Raw genomic sequence first — 19,101 nt, 5'->3', positions numbered from 1 at the left:
TCAGTTCCTCTCTGGAATCTCTTAAAGGAAACGTCTGATGATAATTGCTATTTTTATTGTCAATGAATCCGATGACAATAAAAACAACAAACTCAATTGAATTAATCCCACTAAGTATGGCCTTGTGTAATTTATCCTTCTGCGTCTCTTATTGTACAAAACACGTTTTATCAATGATCAACCTTTACAACTCTTCAAAAAAGTCATAATTGGAAAATGAAACTCTTCTTGAATTGGAAGAGTTTTAAGTGTCTCAATACATCCAAAAACCATCTAGACCTGAAGGCATGGAGCCGAGAAGCTGAATGACTCATTACAGCAGGTACAACAAGGTTATCCATTATAACATGGATGCGTATTTATAACCAGTAAACATGAAATAAAAGTTTTTTTATCCAAACGTGTCAGTTGACGTTTTGGAGATATGAGGCATTATATTAGAACAAAATAGCACAAAACAAACAACTCATGTGTTTTCTTGACAGTCATTCTAGTTGATAAATGTCAATTATTATCAATATGCTAAAGGAAAAGTAAGTGTGTTTCTTCTACTTTTGCATCTGTACTGCAAAGTACCGACCCAAATGCTTCTGTGGGGAGCTAAAGGAGGCCAGTAAATGTGAAATTCGCATTTCTCCGGCTTAATGCACCACTGAGCAATACTTTATCAGAGTCATATATAACAGAGGCCGGATTTTTTACTATTTCTTGGAATAAGATTAGCGTGATTCCCTGAATCTTGTCGGGTAGAATTATCGGTGACTGGGTTTCATTGTATTACAGTTTGCGTGCTCCCTCCTTCGAGAGGAATCGGCACTGATCCTCTAAGTCCGAGCTCACAGGCACATTTTGCAGGCGGTGGAAAAGTGGCCGCTCAGCTGCACCTCGGCCAGGTCTGGACGGGCTCCGTGGCGCTGAGCCCGGTTGGCCCGGCGACGAGGAACCCGGACCCAGCAGGTTGTTCTGGTCGTCCGGTGGGCAGGCGGGCAAACGTCAAGGTGACTCATGGCGGGTGAGAAGTCCACTGGAGTCCGATCTGAGCGAAGCAGTAGAGGAAAGCCAGCATAGGCGGAGCGACGGTGGACCAGCCTGAGGAGCAAAGACAGCCGGTGTATTCATCTGCAAACTGGAGACATTTACACGGCTACGTGCTGATGCTTCTCTGCTGAGCCGCGTCGTGTTGCCAGTTACTCTCCTCTTCTATTTATAGCCGTGTCTTAGAGGGCCGAGCAGGCAGGTGAGGACAGCGGTCTGCACCTCCTCCCCAACTGGCTTGCCTCCAGATTATCTCAGTAACTTGCACCTGCACCAACAATGCTTTTCAATGCTCTATTCTTTCCCATTCATGTCAAAATGACCCACACACACACACACACACTCACAGGCTGTTTTATGCACAGCTGTACTGTCCGTTTCCTGCCTGCAGAGGAGAAAAGGAACATGGGCTTCTGCTAGAATACACTGATGAATATTTATGCCGCGGTGACGTGTCGTTTGCGGAAAATTAGCATAATTTCCCGTAAATGCCGGCTGATTATTAATGTTGGTTTAACCACATAACGAATGCTTCGTGAGCAATTGCAAACATGATGCATTCCCACCGCGCAAAGCTTTTTCAGCTCGGGGCCCTGCGTGCACCACAAGCAAGCTTCGCAGGTTCATGACGTCCCGCCGCTTTGTCTTCGCTCTTATGTAAATTTCATTAAAGCCCTCAGCGTGAAATAAATTCCCCAACCGGGAGTCTGACCTTTGCTGTTACTAACTAAGCGGAAAGCACAACAGAGAAGCAACAGTTGTTGCTCCTTCACACCGAGTCCTGGCAGAGAGAGTGTAATCAACCAGTGGTATTATTACACCACAGTTTGTTTTGCAGCTTGATTAGTACGTTGTGTTTAATTGAGCTGGATCTTAACAGAAGGCAACTCAAAACAAAATATATAATAGCTTTGTGAAAATGAAGTATTCTGACAAGTTGTTGGTTGACTTCCTTTTCGGTGTCTCTGGCTACGTAACATTTTGAGTCAGCAAAGTAGAAAATGTGTCGTTTTTTTTTAGCCGTGCTAGTGGCGTCGCTCTGGGGAAAGCTCGGCCTTTCTGTCTCTCTTTGGTCCAGACTGAAATATTGACAAATTGGATTGCGTTGAAATTTGGACGTTTTAGTTCCCCTGAGCTGACCCCCGACTTTTCATCCAATCGGGCTTAAAACTGTGGTTCGTCCAACGCAAAACTAATGCAAGTCATCCTCAGCTGAAGTGCTGAGGATGACTTGCATTCTTACAAGCTGTGCAGTAACTAAACCTGCTGAACAGCCTCATCTCAGTAACTGTGAGCACGCAGGTCCGCCTACGTCAGCATTTACCCAAAAAACATTGTCCAAGGACGGCCTTGCAGAGCCATAGCGTGATGCTACCGGCGACCAAATCTAGAAGTTAATTGATGGCCTAAGCAATAAAAGTGCACTTTAGATTCTACTGAAGGACTTCTCATTCCAAATAACACACAGTGTCTACTGGTTTTGCCTCCATGGCATCTAGAAAGAAAAATACTATTGGAAGGCTCTTGAAGACAACTACACGCCACGATAATGTGTGTGTAACACAACCGCGTGAACAGGGATTATTCTTTGTTTCACCGCGTAGGTCAAAGAGTGAGATTAAACCGCCAGTAAAAAAAAAAAAAAACAGGCAGGCTGATTTAAAAGCTTCGATTTCATGCTAATGAAGCAAACCGCAGCCCCTCTACGATGTTTTATAGTGCACACACATGCACACACACAGGGAGCCGCCTCAGGCCTTTCATTCCATCTCAACATAAAGTACAAAACCACAACACCGGCAACTAAATGATCAAGTGTTTGTTCAATGGGCTTTTTCAACATCTTAATCAAGCATTGGTGCCATGTCATGTGTTTTTTTTTACTATTATATGTATGATTGAACTTTTATGAAGGCCAGCTGAGTTTCTCTGTTTGGCTTCTAAGCCTGACTGAATAATTCACAACTGAAATTTTAAATTTTAAAACACCCTCCTCTTAGTTTTAGCTCCTCTCAACTTTGTTATGCCACAAAAGGAATAATCCTGAACACAATTTACTGCGAGCTTGCCCACCTTTATTTTCCTGTCACAATAAAGCAGTGAAGCTTCACTTGTGACGTTAATATTGGTGCCATTGAGGGAAGACAGATGCCGATGTGGTTCTGGATCTGCTGCATGTAAAAGCAGGCAACGCTAACACCAACGGTCGAAAATCATATCTCTCTAGTTTGCAAAGCTTGGTTCCAAGTGGTCAAAAAAAACCTAATGATGCTTTAAAAATGTGTAAACTCTTGCATTTCAAATGAACAGTAATTAAAAGTGCAATATATATTTATATTATATGAATTTTCAGCTCGAGGTCCTGACTCTGCGCCCACCTCTTATCATCAGCAGACAGGCTTTCAGGAGGCGCTGCCATCTTGCTTTAGGTACCAAATGAGCCAAATAAAAGACAGGGAGAGAAAACAGGCTGAAAGCCACAAAGCAGATGTCTCTCTGTTAGGGAGAGATTGCCCATCCAGATGCATCACATGGCCCAGTGTGACCTCTTTTTACAGTCTAGTCTTTACCTTCTCACCATTTGTTTTACTTTATTTTTGTTTCAATTGTTGCTGTTTTTATTTTAATTCTATGTATATTGCTATTGCTGTTTTTTAGAATTGTTTGTATGATCAACTTCTTCTTTGTCTTTGTGCTTTCTAAACATTGTGATGTAAAAGTGTTTTATAAATACATATAATATTTGATAACCTCAACATCCCCTGAAAAAACTGCCAAATATACAGCACTTTATTCTATTCTATTCACGATTTGACCTGCATGAGTTGATCTCGCTCTTTAACTCTAAAGCCGAAACGAACTCACGAAAAGCGCGTTGTGGAGAACAGTTTACCTTGAATGAAGACGCGCTTCCAGAAGACTCTGCCAACGTGTGTCCCGCCAAGAAACACCAGGTTAGAGAGGATGAGCATGGCGGTGGAGACGGCGCAGAGAAGGCCGACGCAGCGCCTCTCCATCGCAGCGGAGACATTCTGCTCCTGGGAAATCAGCAAATAAAGAACTCTGAGAGACAAAGAGCAGCAAAGCACCTGGCGCTAATGAACTGTGGCCACAAACCGGAAGGGATTACACAGTCTGCCGTCACACTTTATTACTATTTTGAGAACATGAGCCTTCTTCCGAAGTACACAGAATGAGTATAATATAATATACTTTCGCTCACATTAATGTTGGTCCTTAACTGTACGTGCCAATGAGATGTGAAAGGATCCAAACGGTTTGTTTCCTGTCTGTATTTCCTGCAGCGGCGCCAAGCGTCATCTCTTATTAAATCGGATTACGTGAGCCCTTAATTTCCAGCTAAAAGAAAGATTTCATCATCTCCACACAACCGAAGATCCAATTGGTGGAATAACCAGAGGATTATGTCCTTTTGGCAACGTCAGAGACAAATTGGATTTGGAGATCAAACTTACAACAACGGAGCGAATTACCGACGAGGCAAATAGAGACTTGAGTCCGTTTTCCACCAGAACTCCGGCCCAGTTCATCAGGGCCCAGTACTGCAAGTAGTCATGGCCGCCGTGCCAGAGGCAGACGAAGCCGAACGCCAGGCCGGTCGACAACATCTTGTAGAGATGACCGTGCCGGGAACCCCCCAACGGCACGTAGATGTATCTGCAACGTGAAACCAAAGAACCAGCAAAACATCAGGAAGGAGTTTATGACAAACTAAACCTACATGATCACATGTACGTATTTGTCATGTGGATGCTGTAATCAGCTGAATTATTCCGCACCAAGACCGTGACGCACAGTTAACTTTTCTTTCCCACCACTTCAGGGAGCTCCTGTTTTGTTGTTTGGCAAAATGTCTGATTCCCCCAAAAAAGCACTTGCATTTAATTCCACTGTGGACTGAATGAGATTACACCTCATGCGTCATAAAAATAGCAGCTGCATATTCACGCGATACCGTACATGAGTTGAATAATACATCCCAGAGATCCCTCTGTGGTGCATGGCGTGAAGAACAATGGTCTCAGATATCACGCGAGCCTCGTGGCCCCCCCCCGGGGAGAGTCTCAAACATGCTACATCGCTCCAACACGCTTAGAAGCAAACAAACACGCGCTCTGTCTGCCGTTGCTGAGCTGGGAGCTAATTATCTCGGCCACCCTGCGGATAATCAATGTTTCTGAAAGATGAGCCAGCATTTTCAGAGCCTTAAATAGAGTGCCCGGCTTGGCCGTATTGGGGGGGGGGGGGGGGCGGTGGGGGTGGGGGGGAGTAGGTGCAGAAGCAGGTGGCGAGGAACCAGAGCGAGAGCAAGCACAATACCTGAACCCCCCCCCCCCCCCCCCCGGGCACCAATCCGTCAGTTTCAATTGAGTTTCATCAAAATATCATCACTGCAGGACATAAATGACTGCAACACGCTGGTAATCAGCGTGTTACGCAACAACCAAATACTGACAGCAGATGGTGCAGACAACATGCACAGCAGATTTAAAGACAGGAATTGGACTGCATGGCAACACAAACACACACGTTTGTACATTATTCTATTAATAATATTTCCAAAGGTTTTCCCCCATGATTCTGTGAGTAAATGCCCCCCCCCTCCATCAAACTCCATCAAACAACCAGTGGGAGCTCTTTTGTTGGCTGGTAACTACGAAACAGACAACCTGCGACACGGCGGCACACAGGCCGGGGCGGCGTAATGTAATGCTTAAGAATGAGCCACTTAGCCGCTCAGGGAGACGGGGTGTCATGCCGAGTACATCATTTAACACCTACGCACTCATCCAGCGCTCTTCAGACCGTTTCAACAGAATTTCAGAACTGCATTAAAACCTCTTTAAAGGCACTTTGGCGAGAAGGAACGTCGGGGCTTTGTGTCGCGGGTATCATTCCGCATCCGCGCTGGGATAATTGCAAGCGATGCCATTAGGCAGGGGGAAAGGTTCTCGATGGACAAGGATTAAAATGGCAACTAGCATTTAGAAATGTTAAGGTACAATTATGTTGTTTCGACCATGGTCCCCATATGAAATTGATTTTGGGAAAAGAGACGTTTGCTGTTTTTTTGGCGCTTTGAGCTTCGTGACATCTAGTCCCACTTTATTGGAGGTTGGGTAGTTTGAGGTTGGGTAAGGAAAAATATATATCTTTTGATTTGGCTGTGAACTGTACCTTTCCAATCTGCTACCTTTATCAAATGAATTGGAGCTTCTTTATGCGTCTCCAAACCAGTCAAACGTCATTCTGCACTAATCTTCTACACCTGAAAAGCATGCACGCCATCATACGTGTCAACGCAAAAACTAATTAGCAAACAAGAACCAGGACAAGGGAGCATCTTTCACTGGATGTCAGTGTGCTTTCTGACAGCAGCGCGACTGCAGCGTCGCCTTAATGTAGCAGCCTGCGTCTACCAGGCGGACCGTAACCTCCCGATGGGCGGCATGCAGCCAAGTGTGCATCATTAAAAAGCACACAAACCGATAATGTACGTCGTCCAAAGTGCAAGCGAGCCGGCACGTAATGTCCCATTGCATATGCACATATTGAACAAGGGGTAACACAACAGAAGAACTATTCACCAACGACATCCCACCTCATAATCATGAGAAAGCCTACATGCAAATGCAGCATCCTCGTCCATTGTGATGAAACGTGTGGGGCAGCAGCTGGAGAACGGCACCTTTTTTTTAAGGTTATTCAACTGACAAGTTCGTTGGCCTGCAGGAAATGCGCTTTTTACACTAAGTGGGTGTCCAAAGACTAACAGATATAAGGTTGAATAAACACACGGAACGCCGTTCAAAATACGAGACAGTGAGGACTATAAATAGATGTGAATCTATATATATATATATATATATATATATATAGCTGCGGTGGGCAGAGAGATAGACAGAGATATAATAGATTGGATAGATGGGACAGGCCGATAGACAGACAGAGAAGTAGATTGGTGGACTTAATAGATAAAATCTAATAGATAGATAGACGGACCGATGGATATTCTAGTTATTATTTGATTTAGATGACATTTCACATTTTTAGTAAGCATTAACATCTGAATTAGTCTGTCCTCTGCTCATGAAGTGCCTCTTACCTGATGAGCCATCGATACAGGCCCTCGTCAAAGTGCCTGAGAGAGAACAAAAAAAAAAAAGAGAAAGAAATGAATATTGAGTCACAGATTTACATAATAACACAGCGCGGTGTGAGAACCCCCCGAGCCGTGGGCTTCATATGCAGTATGTGTGTGTGCGGGTCTTTGTCCTTAGAAGATTAGAAAAGGGTTTTTTTAGCCCCAGTTTTTTTGTTGTGCTGCCTGTAAACTGACGCCGTTACGCGAGTGATGTCAGCGGACAGCTTTATGCATTCCATCAATGTTGTCAACATCGGCCAGCTCAGCACGCACCGGCCGGATTGGAGTGCATCGGCGTCAGCACATTGGTCCATTCGGTCTACGGCTTGCAATAGAATGAATGGAACCTTTTAATTAAGATTAAAGTAATATAGCCTTTAACTTTACCATTGTTTTGGATATTGTCTCATTATACAGAGAGATGTTTCTGTTATGTTGCGTCCTCTTATACTTATACTTATATTATTGTGGTGGACAAACAGCAGTTAGTATGATGTAATACAGCTCAACAGCACCACAAACTGCAACTTCCAATCATCAACAACAATATAACCTTCATATAAATGGGAATGTTGCCTTTGGCCTCCGAACTTTGAGGTCTCGCTGATTATTGTGGCATATTCCCACCCGACAAGCACTGCAATGCCTGCGTTCATTTATCCTGAGCAATTGTGACCCCTTCAGCATAAACCCGGCATAGTCTTTCCTGAGGTGAGCTTAATGAACGTCAATAGTCAGTCAATAGTCAAGACATTTACTTCAATGGATAAACTGAGAACTGACCGTAGCACAGGGGGGAACAACAAAAAGTGGGAGAGAATCGAAAAAGGATCAAAAAGAAAAACATGATAGTGAGCGAGTGGGAGTTGGCTGCGTTTCCTGGACTTTGCTGTGCGACAATGTGCTGCAGGAAGTGCGCTGATCCCTGCAGAGCGTTGGGATGATTCACTACCTCCTCAACCTGCTTGGATACGTCCGTGGGCTTTCTTTACACATCCTAGGAATAGTCTTCTTTCTTGCGACTCGCCGTGTCGTATTTTCCAGCCTCGGGTTGATGTGCAGAACTCATGGTCCACCTTGTGCGCGCAGCCTAATTGCATCTATTCTTGCCCCTCGTCCTGCTCGTTGTCTCTTTGGACAGTTTATCTAATTAGGGGCCATTTGATTTTCACATCAGGCTTATGAATGGGTGTCCGTTGATGTAATGGACATTTTGTGAGAGAGAGACTTTGATTGAAATTGAATTTATGTTGATTAGTAAGTAGTTTGAATAGGTATTTATTAGATGGTTCGGGTTTCCTTTGTGTAATTTAGCAGCAGGGGCTGAAAGCTCTCTGGGTTATTTCTACTTTTTAAAATAATCTTAGAGTGAAGTATTATCCTGTCTAGCCCCCACATCTGCACGCTATACCATTACTGACCACAACTGAGAAATGAAGCTTAGGCGAGAATTCAGTCAGGAAGACTGGACAGGCTGCGCCGTTCCCTGGTGGCCTCCTCTCTCCCTGGGGGGGCACGGCCAGCTGATTAGGGGCGGGGTCGGGTAGTATCAGACGTGGGTGTTGTTACCGTAAACCAATCGCATTGGTGCAGGCAAACGTTAAAAAACGTTCTCCTCTCTTGTGCTGTCAGTTGTCATTTCAGCACGCTGCAAAGGTGACCCGCCACCACCCCGGACACCTCCAATCTACAGCAGAACCTGGCATAGCAGGAGAGTTATGCAACTTTGGCTCTACGACCACCACCACCAGTGTCTGGACTCCCAAAGGGGGGGATATGCCTCGTCTCGTCTCGAGATCCCGGCCCCGGGTCTATCCTGCGGCAGGATGGAGTCCGAGCCCCAAACAACTTGCAATATCATATTATGCCTGTTATAATAAAGCATGGTTCAAATTTCAACAAGTCTCTCCGGATTGAAATAAAAAATGAATGGTGTTATATACTTAAGCGTCGGTATTTGACAGATCAAATAACGCAGGTTTTGTTTTGTTTTTCAAATTGACTTCGTTCCTCAAGCAGTGACTGTGCTACTGTAAATGAAGGATGCTGACAGCAAAGAAACCACTCGAGCCTGAAGTAACGATATAATGTCTCTGGAGCAGAGGTGACCTGTCATTCTCATTGGCCGACAGAAGATGAGACAATCCGCTGTACCCGGCCTGAGTCATGAGGCCAAAGCACACCGAGCACTTATGGCACTTGACATTATATTAACCCTTTGTTCAACAGTAACAGCGAAGCGGTCTTTACCCGCCATTGACGTGTTAAGGAACGCTATCAAGCCAATGCCATACTTTATTTATCGGGGGGTGTTAACGGTCATTTGTTGCACCGCATTAGCTCACCTCCACATGCCGGTGAAACTGTACATGATGCTGACACAACGGGGAAGCTTCGGGGGAACCAGCTTATCCAAAGTAGCCAGCGTGGACGGAAGGCCAAACAGCACCAGGTACTTCAGAAAGAAGAACTGGACGAGCGCCAGCGCCAGACCTCCTGCAACACCAGCAAGAGGAGGTCAAAGAAACATTTCTCATTTTAATGCTGAACATCTTTGCTTTGCAAAAACAACTCCCCTGTGTTGTAACTTACTTATGGTTTTTATTTATATGGCCTAAGTAATAAATATACACAGGTCTTCCTGATGTGCACTGCTTACAACACCCTTTGTCTTTGTTGGTGCCTCCAACCAAAAAACGTTTTAAAAAGTAGCGCAAGATGGCAAAAAAAGAAAATAATAATTCAGTTTCCATCTGTGCTTATGTCAACTTATGGGAAGCTTGGATTGGTGAGCAAATGACAGATAATTAATTGATTCGCAAAGAACTAAAAAGTTCTCAAAAAAATTCTCAGAGAACTTTACTTTCTCAGTGTCCTGTAGGAATTCAGCGTTCAGAGTGCGTCTAAAAATCTACAATATACTGTATAGAACAGAGTTCAAAGACTTACCCAAGGCCCAGGGGGGAAGGATTTCTAAGTAGGTCTCATTAGACTGGATGCAGTGCATGTACATTACGTGGATCAGGTATTCTGCGGTGCACCACCACAAAATGATCCGTCCTAATCTGAGCACTAAGTAAGTAAAAAGAGATTGGTCTCCGTCACACTCCTCCGATGACCTCTGCATCTGCAAGTGTGAAAAAGTGAGGCTTTTGTTAAGGGCTGCTTGCTGTAGCTTCACAACGATAAGGTCACCTGAGATCAGCTGTACTTAAGAACAGCAGTCAGCCTCCTCTAGACAATAACACAGGGACTTTCAGACTAAACTGCATCGCTGGCCGTCTTACCTGCTCAATGTAATCTGGGTACGTAACGACGGGTCCGTTGAAGAAGAAAGGGTGGTAGAAGGTGTACGACAACAACCAGCAGAGCTCCAGCGCTCCACGCCGCTCTCCGGGGCTCCAGCAACGCTCCAGGCTGAAGCTGATGAAGCGTAGACCACAGACGGCCACGCTGAAGAGCAGCAGGTAGTACTCCTCCTCGGTCTTATACCAGCCCCTCTAATGCAGAGAGAGGGTCAATTGCTTTTAACACATTCCTGGGGAAAACCTTTTATAATAATAGTTACAATCAAACATTGCTACAGTGTAGGTTCTTTTTTTTTTTAATCACTCTTTCTTTATATTTAATATAGAGCATTAACAGCTTATTTTGACAATCAGTCATAAAAATGTGTCAATTCATTACATGTGCAATCTATTTCTATTCTACTTATCAAAGTCAGATTTCCAACAATTGTAGCTGAAGCTTACTTACACACTTAATCATTTCGCTTTAAAGAAAATACAGTTTATTGAAACATCTCACTCTTTTTGTAATTCTCTCATTTTCACCGCATTAAATTCTGTAGAACTCAGGAGATACTGGAAATAACATGCTTGGTATGTAAATGCCTCAATAAAATGAACCCAACTTCTATCTGTGGTAGCGACATAAAATAATGCAGCTGAGTGGTTGTTGGTATTGTGTGCCCCCTTGTGTTCTTTACAAATATAGCTTTAAGTGATAATCAAATAGTAAGTGAAAAAATAACGCAATATGGTCAAAAAATGTTAAATTCATACATAGATATTTTATGCAAATAGATATATAGTGGCGATGCAGTCACTTTTCCCCCCTGAATCTATAACATTTTGCCTGCTGATAATGTATTTTACTTCCTATAAAACATATTTTAGTTCTGTGCTTTTAATGCAAGGTAAAAGCCCCCAAACTAAAACAGGAACCAGTATAACGCGGGTGATCTGACCCACCTGGATCTCTTGAAGCGGCCGGATGTGAAGTGTGGAGAGCAGCAGCAGGTTGGTGGCCCATGACAGCGCTGACTTTTGCAGTAGGGCCACTGAGAAGGACAAGCCCAGATGTACCAGCAGCACGCTCACACCTCTGATCCCCAGCACACTGCTGGCAGCCAAGAAGCCATAAATCGTGAGTGCTGGCACCCTCAACTGTGACAGGTACCAAAAACACAACTTGGATCAAAACTCCTCCCACCTGGTAGCAATGTTTCACTCAACCGTACTGTAGCAGCGGCTTCCTACCTTTGGGTAAAAGATGCTGGTCAATCTAGAAATCACGCCATGACCAGCAAGGGTCCACAGCAAAGACTTCTTAGCCCATTCTGTCCAGAAAGTCCACTCAAAGTCTGATGGATCCTGAAAAAAGACAACTAACTTCAACCATGGGGCCTTAAAAATCGCACCTGAAGCCTGTTGAAAGGGCTCTTTGAATGGTCAAAATGGGATGAAGAGCCTCATTTTTATTTTTCAAAACATTTGAAAACTGTAAAGCTTGTTCAAGTCTCTAATAAAGCTTCAATTTGGACCAGATTGGTTTTAATCAGTAGTATCAACATTGAACTTACCCTTTTAAAACCCTTTACAAGGCCTTTTTCCAACTGGAATTCTCTCTCTAAGCCTGCTTCATGCCCTGAGGTAAGAAACGGGAAACAACAGCTTCATTTTTTCTTGACCCTTTCTTCTCGATACACTTAACGACGGAACTAGATATCAATCTTTACCTTTGGAGAATATGTGTAGTTGGTAGAAAGAGTACAGGTGCGCGCCAAAGGACAGCACCCAATATGCGAGCATCTCTGCCCATGGCAGGGGGGCCAACTGGCCCTTTGATTTGGTGGATGCCATCTGGCAAAGTCCCTGTGCTATAGGACACCTGAAAAGAAGCAAAAAACAAAAGCAGCCCTGTGAGTGGCAATTTGTTACAGAACTGATCTTCAGATTAAATCAGATTTAATCCAAATATAACCGATGGAGTGACACAGAAAATACTTTTGTCTGCTTTCCTAAAATGTAATTATAGGAAAATAACCACAAGAACTCGTTTAATAAATTAAACTAAATATGAATGTATCGTATATTGCAGTTGTTGCTGTTAGCACCATTTGCTGTTGACGTAAGGTAACGTCAGCTAATGTCTGCCTGCGTTTACCGTACGACTGGAACGACGTCACAGTGAGGTTGGCGAGGAGCCTTCACTGCTGTTGCTAGGCAACACTGAGCCCGGAGTTCCGGAAGTTCCGACGGGCGCTGCAAAAGTAACGTTAAGCGTCGATCGATGGCTACCGTACGCGGTGACCAAACTAGCTACGTCAGCTATTATCGTTAAGCTTCTTACAATTTGTTTCATCATTTGATATTAAGACAAAAACACTAGCGCCAAAACGGTGTGTTCGAGTTGATTTTATTATTTGTTTATTAATTCACACGTTGTTGGTTCATCTGAAAACTTTCGCAGCCATCCTGATCAAATGGCAGTTAGCTAACGTTTGCTAAGCTAACGTTAGTTAATCGTTCGAAAGAGTCGCAGTTTTACCGAATAACGCAGTGTGGGTGTCCTCGGCGATGCGGTAACTTGTAGACTGCACTGAACGACAGCGCTTGGGACGCTTACTAACGTTCATGTCGTTAGTAAAGCGTCCAACATTAAAAGGTATTGAATTCTTCTTCTTCTTTCTTATTTCTTTGGTGAGAACTGGCCGACAACTTTCTGGAGCGTCACTGCCCCCAGCGGCGCGGGAGCGTCTCTTCATGTCAGGCAGGGAATACCATATATATATATATATATATATATATATATATATATATATATATATATATATATACATACACACACACACACAACATTCTACTAGGAAATTTGCTGAAAAATATGAATGTATGGCTGCTACTTGTAATGGAGTATTTCCATATGGTTGATATGACAAATCATAATAGTTTAGTAGATTAAAAAATGTATGCATAATTTCTTTAAAGGAAAATATATGTAATATAACTTCATACCCCGATATAATAAAAGAGCTGGCTAATAGCTCGACACTTCCGACATGTTCAAACCTCATAAAACATTCATTAATTTGAACAACGGGAATGAAAATGGTAAGGATATTCACACACCCAAAGTGATTTCCCTTGACAGTTTAATCACTTAACAAGATGACTGTTACAGTTTGAAACGGCCTATAGTTTAGAAACTGTGTTTTCACAGTAAGTTAATGGATTAGTAGCTGATGCTTTGCATGCATAATGAATCAGACAGGTTTGTGTTGTAAAAACAGAATATTAACAGCAAAAATGCACTAGGAAACGGTTTGACATCAAGACATTGTCAAAGCTATAACATTGCATAAATCTATCCATCATACTTGATTCATTCTTTCCTCATTGACCAAATCTGTGACTTCCGTGTTTGGACTTAACTCTTGAACCAAACGTTTGAAGTTTTCATCCCATCATCGGCATCTACTGCTTGTTTCCCAGCACAACAACCGCAAACAGAGCAACACAAGAACATGTCCACCTCTCCTCCACGCTTTCAGTTATCCAGAAATTCAAATTCACCAGCCCAACAGTTAACTCTAAGCTCATCTACCGCATCTGTGTGTATGCACACGTTAATGTATGCATGCGTGTGCACAGTGTGTGTGATGAAATTCTGGCTATTTTCTTCACAGCTCGTCAGTCTCTCCATCATAAGCCACAGCTTCTGTTTCCATGTTGATGGTGCCGGGCTCGCCGCTGCACACCCAGCCGATGGGAGTGCGGTTAAAGGAAGGCCGGCAGCCGATGTCCGGTTGGTACACCACCGCTGGTTCAGGCTCCTCTTTGGCCTCACTCTTTGGCACCTGGAATTTCATGAACTGGTTGGCCTTGTCGAAGCCACCATAGGGCATGGCAGACCTAGCAAGACAGGGGGAGAGGATTACTGAAGCCAGCGTGTGTTACGAAGCACCTCTGGTGTGACGCCGGGCCTCGAGGGAAGTACCTGTTGAAACATTTGTACTTTAGCGCATCGTTTTTGTTGAAATCTGGCATTCCTCCTTTCATGGTGGCGATGAGGGTTTCATCGCCCTTCATGGCCTTCTCCCAGGGCGACTTGTATGTCTTCATAAGAAGCAGCTTCCCAGAGGCATCGTCACTTCCACCTCCTATGCAGAGAGCATTCACGGCTGGAGAATTAAACCTCAGCAGTGCTTTAAAATGAATGGAAAGGAAAATAGGATCTTCTGACAACAGGAGAAAGAGACGCTACCAACCTTTCAGTGGGGTCCACTCACTAGCTCCTTCTCCCTGTTCGCCTTTCCCAAGGTCGCCCCCACCCAGTCCCCCTGCACCTCCTGCATCCCCTGCACCTCCTGCTCCTGCACCTTTGCTTCCAGGCTTCGGAGGAGGCACGGGGGGCCCTCTTCCGGCCCCCGGCCCTCCGAAATGCTGCAGTCCAACCTGTTTGCTAATGAAATGGCCACCAACATTTATCATGTCACCCCCCATCTGAGCTCCCAGAGAGGGGACAAACTTCTGGAGGTTGTCCTGAAAGAAACATCATCAATATAATCAAATTAGAATTTAAAATGAGTTTACTTAAAAAAAATCTCCAAATTACATGTGCTTGTCCATCTTGACACATTTCCCAAGTGTCACCCAAGCATTTTGTTTCACGTTTGCATATTTTGACTGGTTCTGTATATTTGGGATTATTTTGGCATACAGTTGCATGAAAGATATGACAGATGTTGACAGTTTATTTCTACTCATGTTTCACACTTCAAAGTAAATGTACAGCTGCTTTAGGACGTTATAATGTGAATAAAAAAAAAATATATATATATATATATATTAAAACAGATTAAGGACTGTGATAGGATGGAGTTCCTTTGGGAATATCTGAATGAACTGCGCTCTCACCATAGTCTCACTGCTGAAGATGTCGGGGTTGTTCTCGTAGATGAACCTCTCCACTCTCTTCTGCCTCATCCTGAACATCTTGGAGCCTTTGTTCTTCATCAGGGAAAGCTCCTCCAGCATGATGTCTTTGGGAGTCCTGATCTTTGTTCCCAGGTCAAACTCCGAAGCCTCTGGCTCCGACTCATACTCTAGTTAAGGAACGCACCAACAAATGTCTTCATGTGGAAACTAAATGTTACTTATTAGTCCAGCGGTCTGTGGTGAGATAACAGATGTTTATGTGCTTCATTACTTTGTTTTCACACCTTACATTTAGTGGTAAATGTGCACCCTGCAAAATACATCAATTATTTCAACTAAAGTCGACACATGTACATTTTGTACTGAAGGCATAACTCCATATTTCCTGTACGATTAGTTTCCATCTCCCTTATCTATCCCCAATCATACATCTATTGATATGTTTGGTGTGTATGTGAATTTAGTTTCACACTGGTGGACCTTCAGCCTCACCATCCTGAGCGATATGTGATAGATCGGTTACGATCTTGGAGAGCTTTGTCCGCTTGGCCGTGGTGGCAGGTCTTCCCACAGGCATGACTGGAGGTTCAGAAAAGAAGAAGATGTCACAATCAGACGTCAGAATCACAATGTCATCACATTAACATTATTTCAAACTGAACATTCATCAGTGACAGAAATAAAGTAAAACAAACTACTCCAGGAAACATTTGCAGCTGGATTCTAAACATGATCTAAATAACTTGGTAAGTAATTCAGAAGTTAACTAATCGCAGCAACTTGAGGATGTTTTGCTTGATGTCAGGATTTCACATGATTTCAAAAGGACTGTAAATCTGCAGAGCTGCAGGTTCACACTAAGCCGATATCCACAGATGGGAGTGTTTTTTTCCTTCACCTCCGAGATATATTTGCACACAGCTGAAAAAAACTGTGATTCGTTGAGCGCCGAGAGACATCAGCGACCCACAGTGAATCTACAGGACCGACGCACAGGACAGACAGAATGGACCCTCCTCATTTTTCAAGTTCAAACGCAATGTTGGGGCCCTCGGATTCCCTACATTCCCGAGTGAAAGCGAAGGAAACGCATAGCCTCATGATATGTTTCAGTTTTGTTTAGGGGCCACTTATGTGCAAGTCAACATGAGCAGAAGGGCGCTGAAGTTCAGGGAGAAAATAGCGATCGACTCTTTCTGCTGCCATTCTACTGCAGTTATGTTGAAGGCCTCTGAATCATAAAATAGCAGGCGATCATATTCCCACAATTTGCAGCCTGCATGGGAACATGAAGGCGGGCAAAGTGGGAGCGATTACTCTCCTCTGTTGGGATGTCAGTCAGCAAAACACATTAACTTTTCCTTCAGCCTACGCCGCCTTATTATTCTGAGATATGTTTCTACTTATTACCTCATCCTTTGTGTTTATTTTACATTCTGTCTGCCTTTAGACATGTTGGCAGCTTCAGCTTTAAACCGTTTCATTAAGTGGCAAAACATCCCATCACATCTACTGAGTGTAACTTAACCCCCCCCCGCGACTATTTTTAAAAGACGTTTCCAGCCAAGACATTTTAGTGACGTGAAGTGGCGTCATTCAACGACCAAATGGGTTTTCACTGCAGCCTCGAGGAGACAATACACACCTCCGGAAAACAGGTGCAGCTTTGAATTGCTCTCAAAACGGCAGGTGGATCCGGAGATGTCGTGGATGTTATCGTGGAAAGTTGCTGTTAAATTACAGGCTTTGGGACTTCTCAGAGAGCTCAGCTTTACCGCCCCCCTGTCAGTGTTTGGTAGCAGCATATAAAACGGGACGGTCAGCACATTCACCCTTTCCTTTGGTCCTTTTAAGACGTACCAAGAAAGTCAGAAAGTTGCAACAGGAATCCCTGATTTCTCTCCAAAGTGGAGGTGAAATCCAAAACGTTCTCCTCAAAAGCAAAGTGATAATCTGTTCTAGGAGGTTTTTGATGGCCCCTCCCATTTCAAAGCCCCTTCATAATGCGGATAATAAGGATTGTGAACATGTTGCACATTTTTTTATTGCATCTCAGCATTTTGGTTGTCGCCAGAATTTGAAAAGCTGTGTTAAGTAGCAATAAGCACACCGATGGGATGCAGGATCCACTCACCGGGTTCTTGATGTAATCCTGGGAGGAGAGACGGTCCTATAGTGACCAAACAGAGAAGAGGAGACCCTCAATGCTGGTGATATGGATCACAAGTTTACAAATCCCTCAGTGCCTCTGACCCTATACGTACAGCTGCAGCCGGGAAGTACAAACCCATAAACCCACTCCTCACAGACAGATGATCTTCCAGAGGGCTGGGCGTGTGGGGAGGAAGAGGAGGGGGAGGTCAGGAGTATGAATAGGGATTGAGCGGGCTGGAGAGCTTTAAGGTGTGAGGGAGGGGGGCTTGGGTGGGGGGGACTTCTTGGCTCGCTGAATTGCTGATGGAGATATTAAGGGAACAAAATCATTCTCACAGATGGTTCAGACGTCTATATTTAGCAGCAAAGAACGAGGGGAACAGAAGTCAGCTATTAGATAACCTCAAAGGACTGGGGTGTTTTTTTGGGGGGGGGGGGAGGGTGGGCACGCAAGTGCACAGTTTAAGGTGAAGTGTGTGTACAATGTAATAAGGCCATGCCAGTTTAAGTTACAGAGGGAGGGTTGGCTTGTTTACTCCCTTCATTACTCCAACCTGACACGAGATTATCACGTTTTCAGTTTTCCTGAAGCACCGTAATGAGCATATATATATATATATATATATATATATATATATACTATGAATAAACTATATTGTTCTGTAAAGCATTGCAATATTTGTGAGAGCAAAAATATAAAATTGTGACTACCAGGTTATGTTGTTTTCCTGACTGAATTACAGTGTGGCTCTGCTATTTAATTGCCAAATAGAATTTAACAATCTTAAGTATATTTTCAAATATTTAAGACACATTATTTAGTTTTGTGTTGTGAATAGGAGTTAGGCATATATTGTTCAGCATCAGAGGTTTTGTTTCCTATAAATGTTTAACTTATATTTATCTATTTTTAATACTCATTTGTTGCTCAAGTGTGAATCACGAAGAATTAGATCATCTGACAAATGACCTCACTGCACTAGTTCTGAAATTGAAACGATCATAGGATTTTATCACCATGTTTTTTGATGCATCTTGCAGAGTTTAAATAATACTTACTCAACCAGTTAAATTAAGACCTCATTCTTAATTACAGGAGTGACCTGTACATGTTCAGGTCCCTCTTGACTCTTGTGTCTTGGATATTAACAGCTCTATTTATAGGCCCTGTTTAACTGTGGAGCTGGCAGCACAAAGCCCTTCTGGCTCCACAGCGCTATTCAGTGTAGCAAATGTTTCAAACACACACGTCACAGGATGGGAAGTGACTTTTAACACACTGAGTCAACATTTGAGGCAGAAAGACTTTAATCAAGCGTGTAGCTTTAAAGAATTGAATGAAACAGATTTGTAAGTGATTGAACAGATTATGTATGTGCACACATATCAGATTAATACCCGCATGCTCCAATGCGTGTGTAGAGAAACTGCGAGGTTAAAAATTAAAACATTATGTTCCCTTGATGGTGATTTATCAGCTGTCAGGAGAATCTCTCGTACTACCTTACCACATCTCTGTGACTC

At 43.5% G+C, this 19,101-nt stretch overlaps 2 protein-coding genes across 6 annotated transcripts; both read right to left on the bottom strand.

Annotated features, from left to right (window-relative positions):
* Positions 1-38: 38 nt before the first annotated feature.
* Positions 39-13,468, bottom strand: hhat (hedgehog acyltransferase). 2 transcript variants are annotated; one of them, XM_040177921.2, is made up of 13 exons: positions 13,034-13,468; positions 12,650-12,747; positions 12,222-12,373; positions 12,066-12,130; positions 11,743-11,856; positions 11,455-11,649; positions 10,489-10,701; positions 10,151-10,328; positions 9,547-9,697; positions 7,163-7,198; positions 4,512-4,713; positions 3,929-4,073; positions 39-1,089 (listed from the first exon to the last, which is right to left on the bottom strand). In XM_040177921.2, exons 3-13 carry the CDS (start codon positions 12,343-12,345, stop codon positions 1,004-1,006), a joined length of 1,509 nt encoding a protein of 502 aa, XP_040033855.2. In that variant the 5' UTR covers positions 12,346-12,373; positions 12,650-12,747; positions 13,034-13,468; the 3' UTR covers positions 39-1,003. The 2 variants fall into 2 exon arrangements, with proteins under 2 accessions (XP_040033855.2, XP_040033856.2); XM_040177922.2 differs by lacking the exon at positions 12,650-12,747.
* A 152-nt stretch (positions 13,469-13,620) lies between these two features.
* myoz1a (myozenin 1a) lies at positions 13,621-17,825 on the bottom strand. 4 transcript variants are annotated; one of them, XM_078104772.1, is made up of 8 exons: positions 17,688-17,773; positions 17,558-17,593; positions 17,069-17,205; positions 15,916-16,002; positions 15,403-15,590; positions 14,754-15,027; positions 14,483-14,645; positions 13,621-14,397 (listed from the first exon to the last, which is right to left on the bottom strand). In XM_078104772.1, exons 4-8 carry the CDS (start codon positions 15,998-16,000, stop codon positions 14,166-14,168), a joined length of 942 nt encoding a protein of 313 aa, XP_077960898.1. In that variant the 5' UTR covers positions 16,001-16,002; positions 17,069-17,205; positions 17,558-17,593; positions 17,688-17,773; the 3' UTR covers positions 13,621-14,165. The 4 variants fall into 4 exon arrangements, with proteins under 4 accessions (XP_077960898.1, XP_077960897.1, XP_040033861.1 ...); XM_078104771.1 differs by lacking the exon at positions 17,069-17,205 and having other exon boundaries at positions 17,688-17,825; XM_040177927.2 differs by having other exon boundaries at positions 17,558-17,772.
* Positions 17,826-19,101: the final 1,276 nt, after the last annotated feature.

This window comes from Gasterosteus aculeatus, chromosome 6 (assembly GCF_964276395.1).
Source record: "Gasterosteus aculeatus chromosome 6, fGasAcu3.hap1.1, whole genome shotgun sequence".
In the NCBI taxonomy this organism is placed as follows: Eukaryota; Metazoa; Chordata; class Actinopteri; order Perciformes; family Gasterosteidae; genus Gasterosteus; species Gasterosteus aculeatus.
Note: the sequence above shows the minus strand (reverse complement) of the source record. Positions and strands in the feature narration are given on the sequence as shown.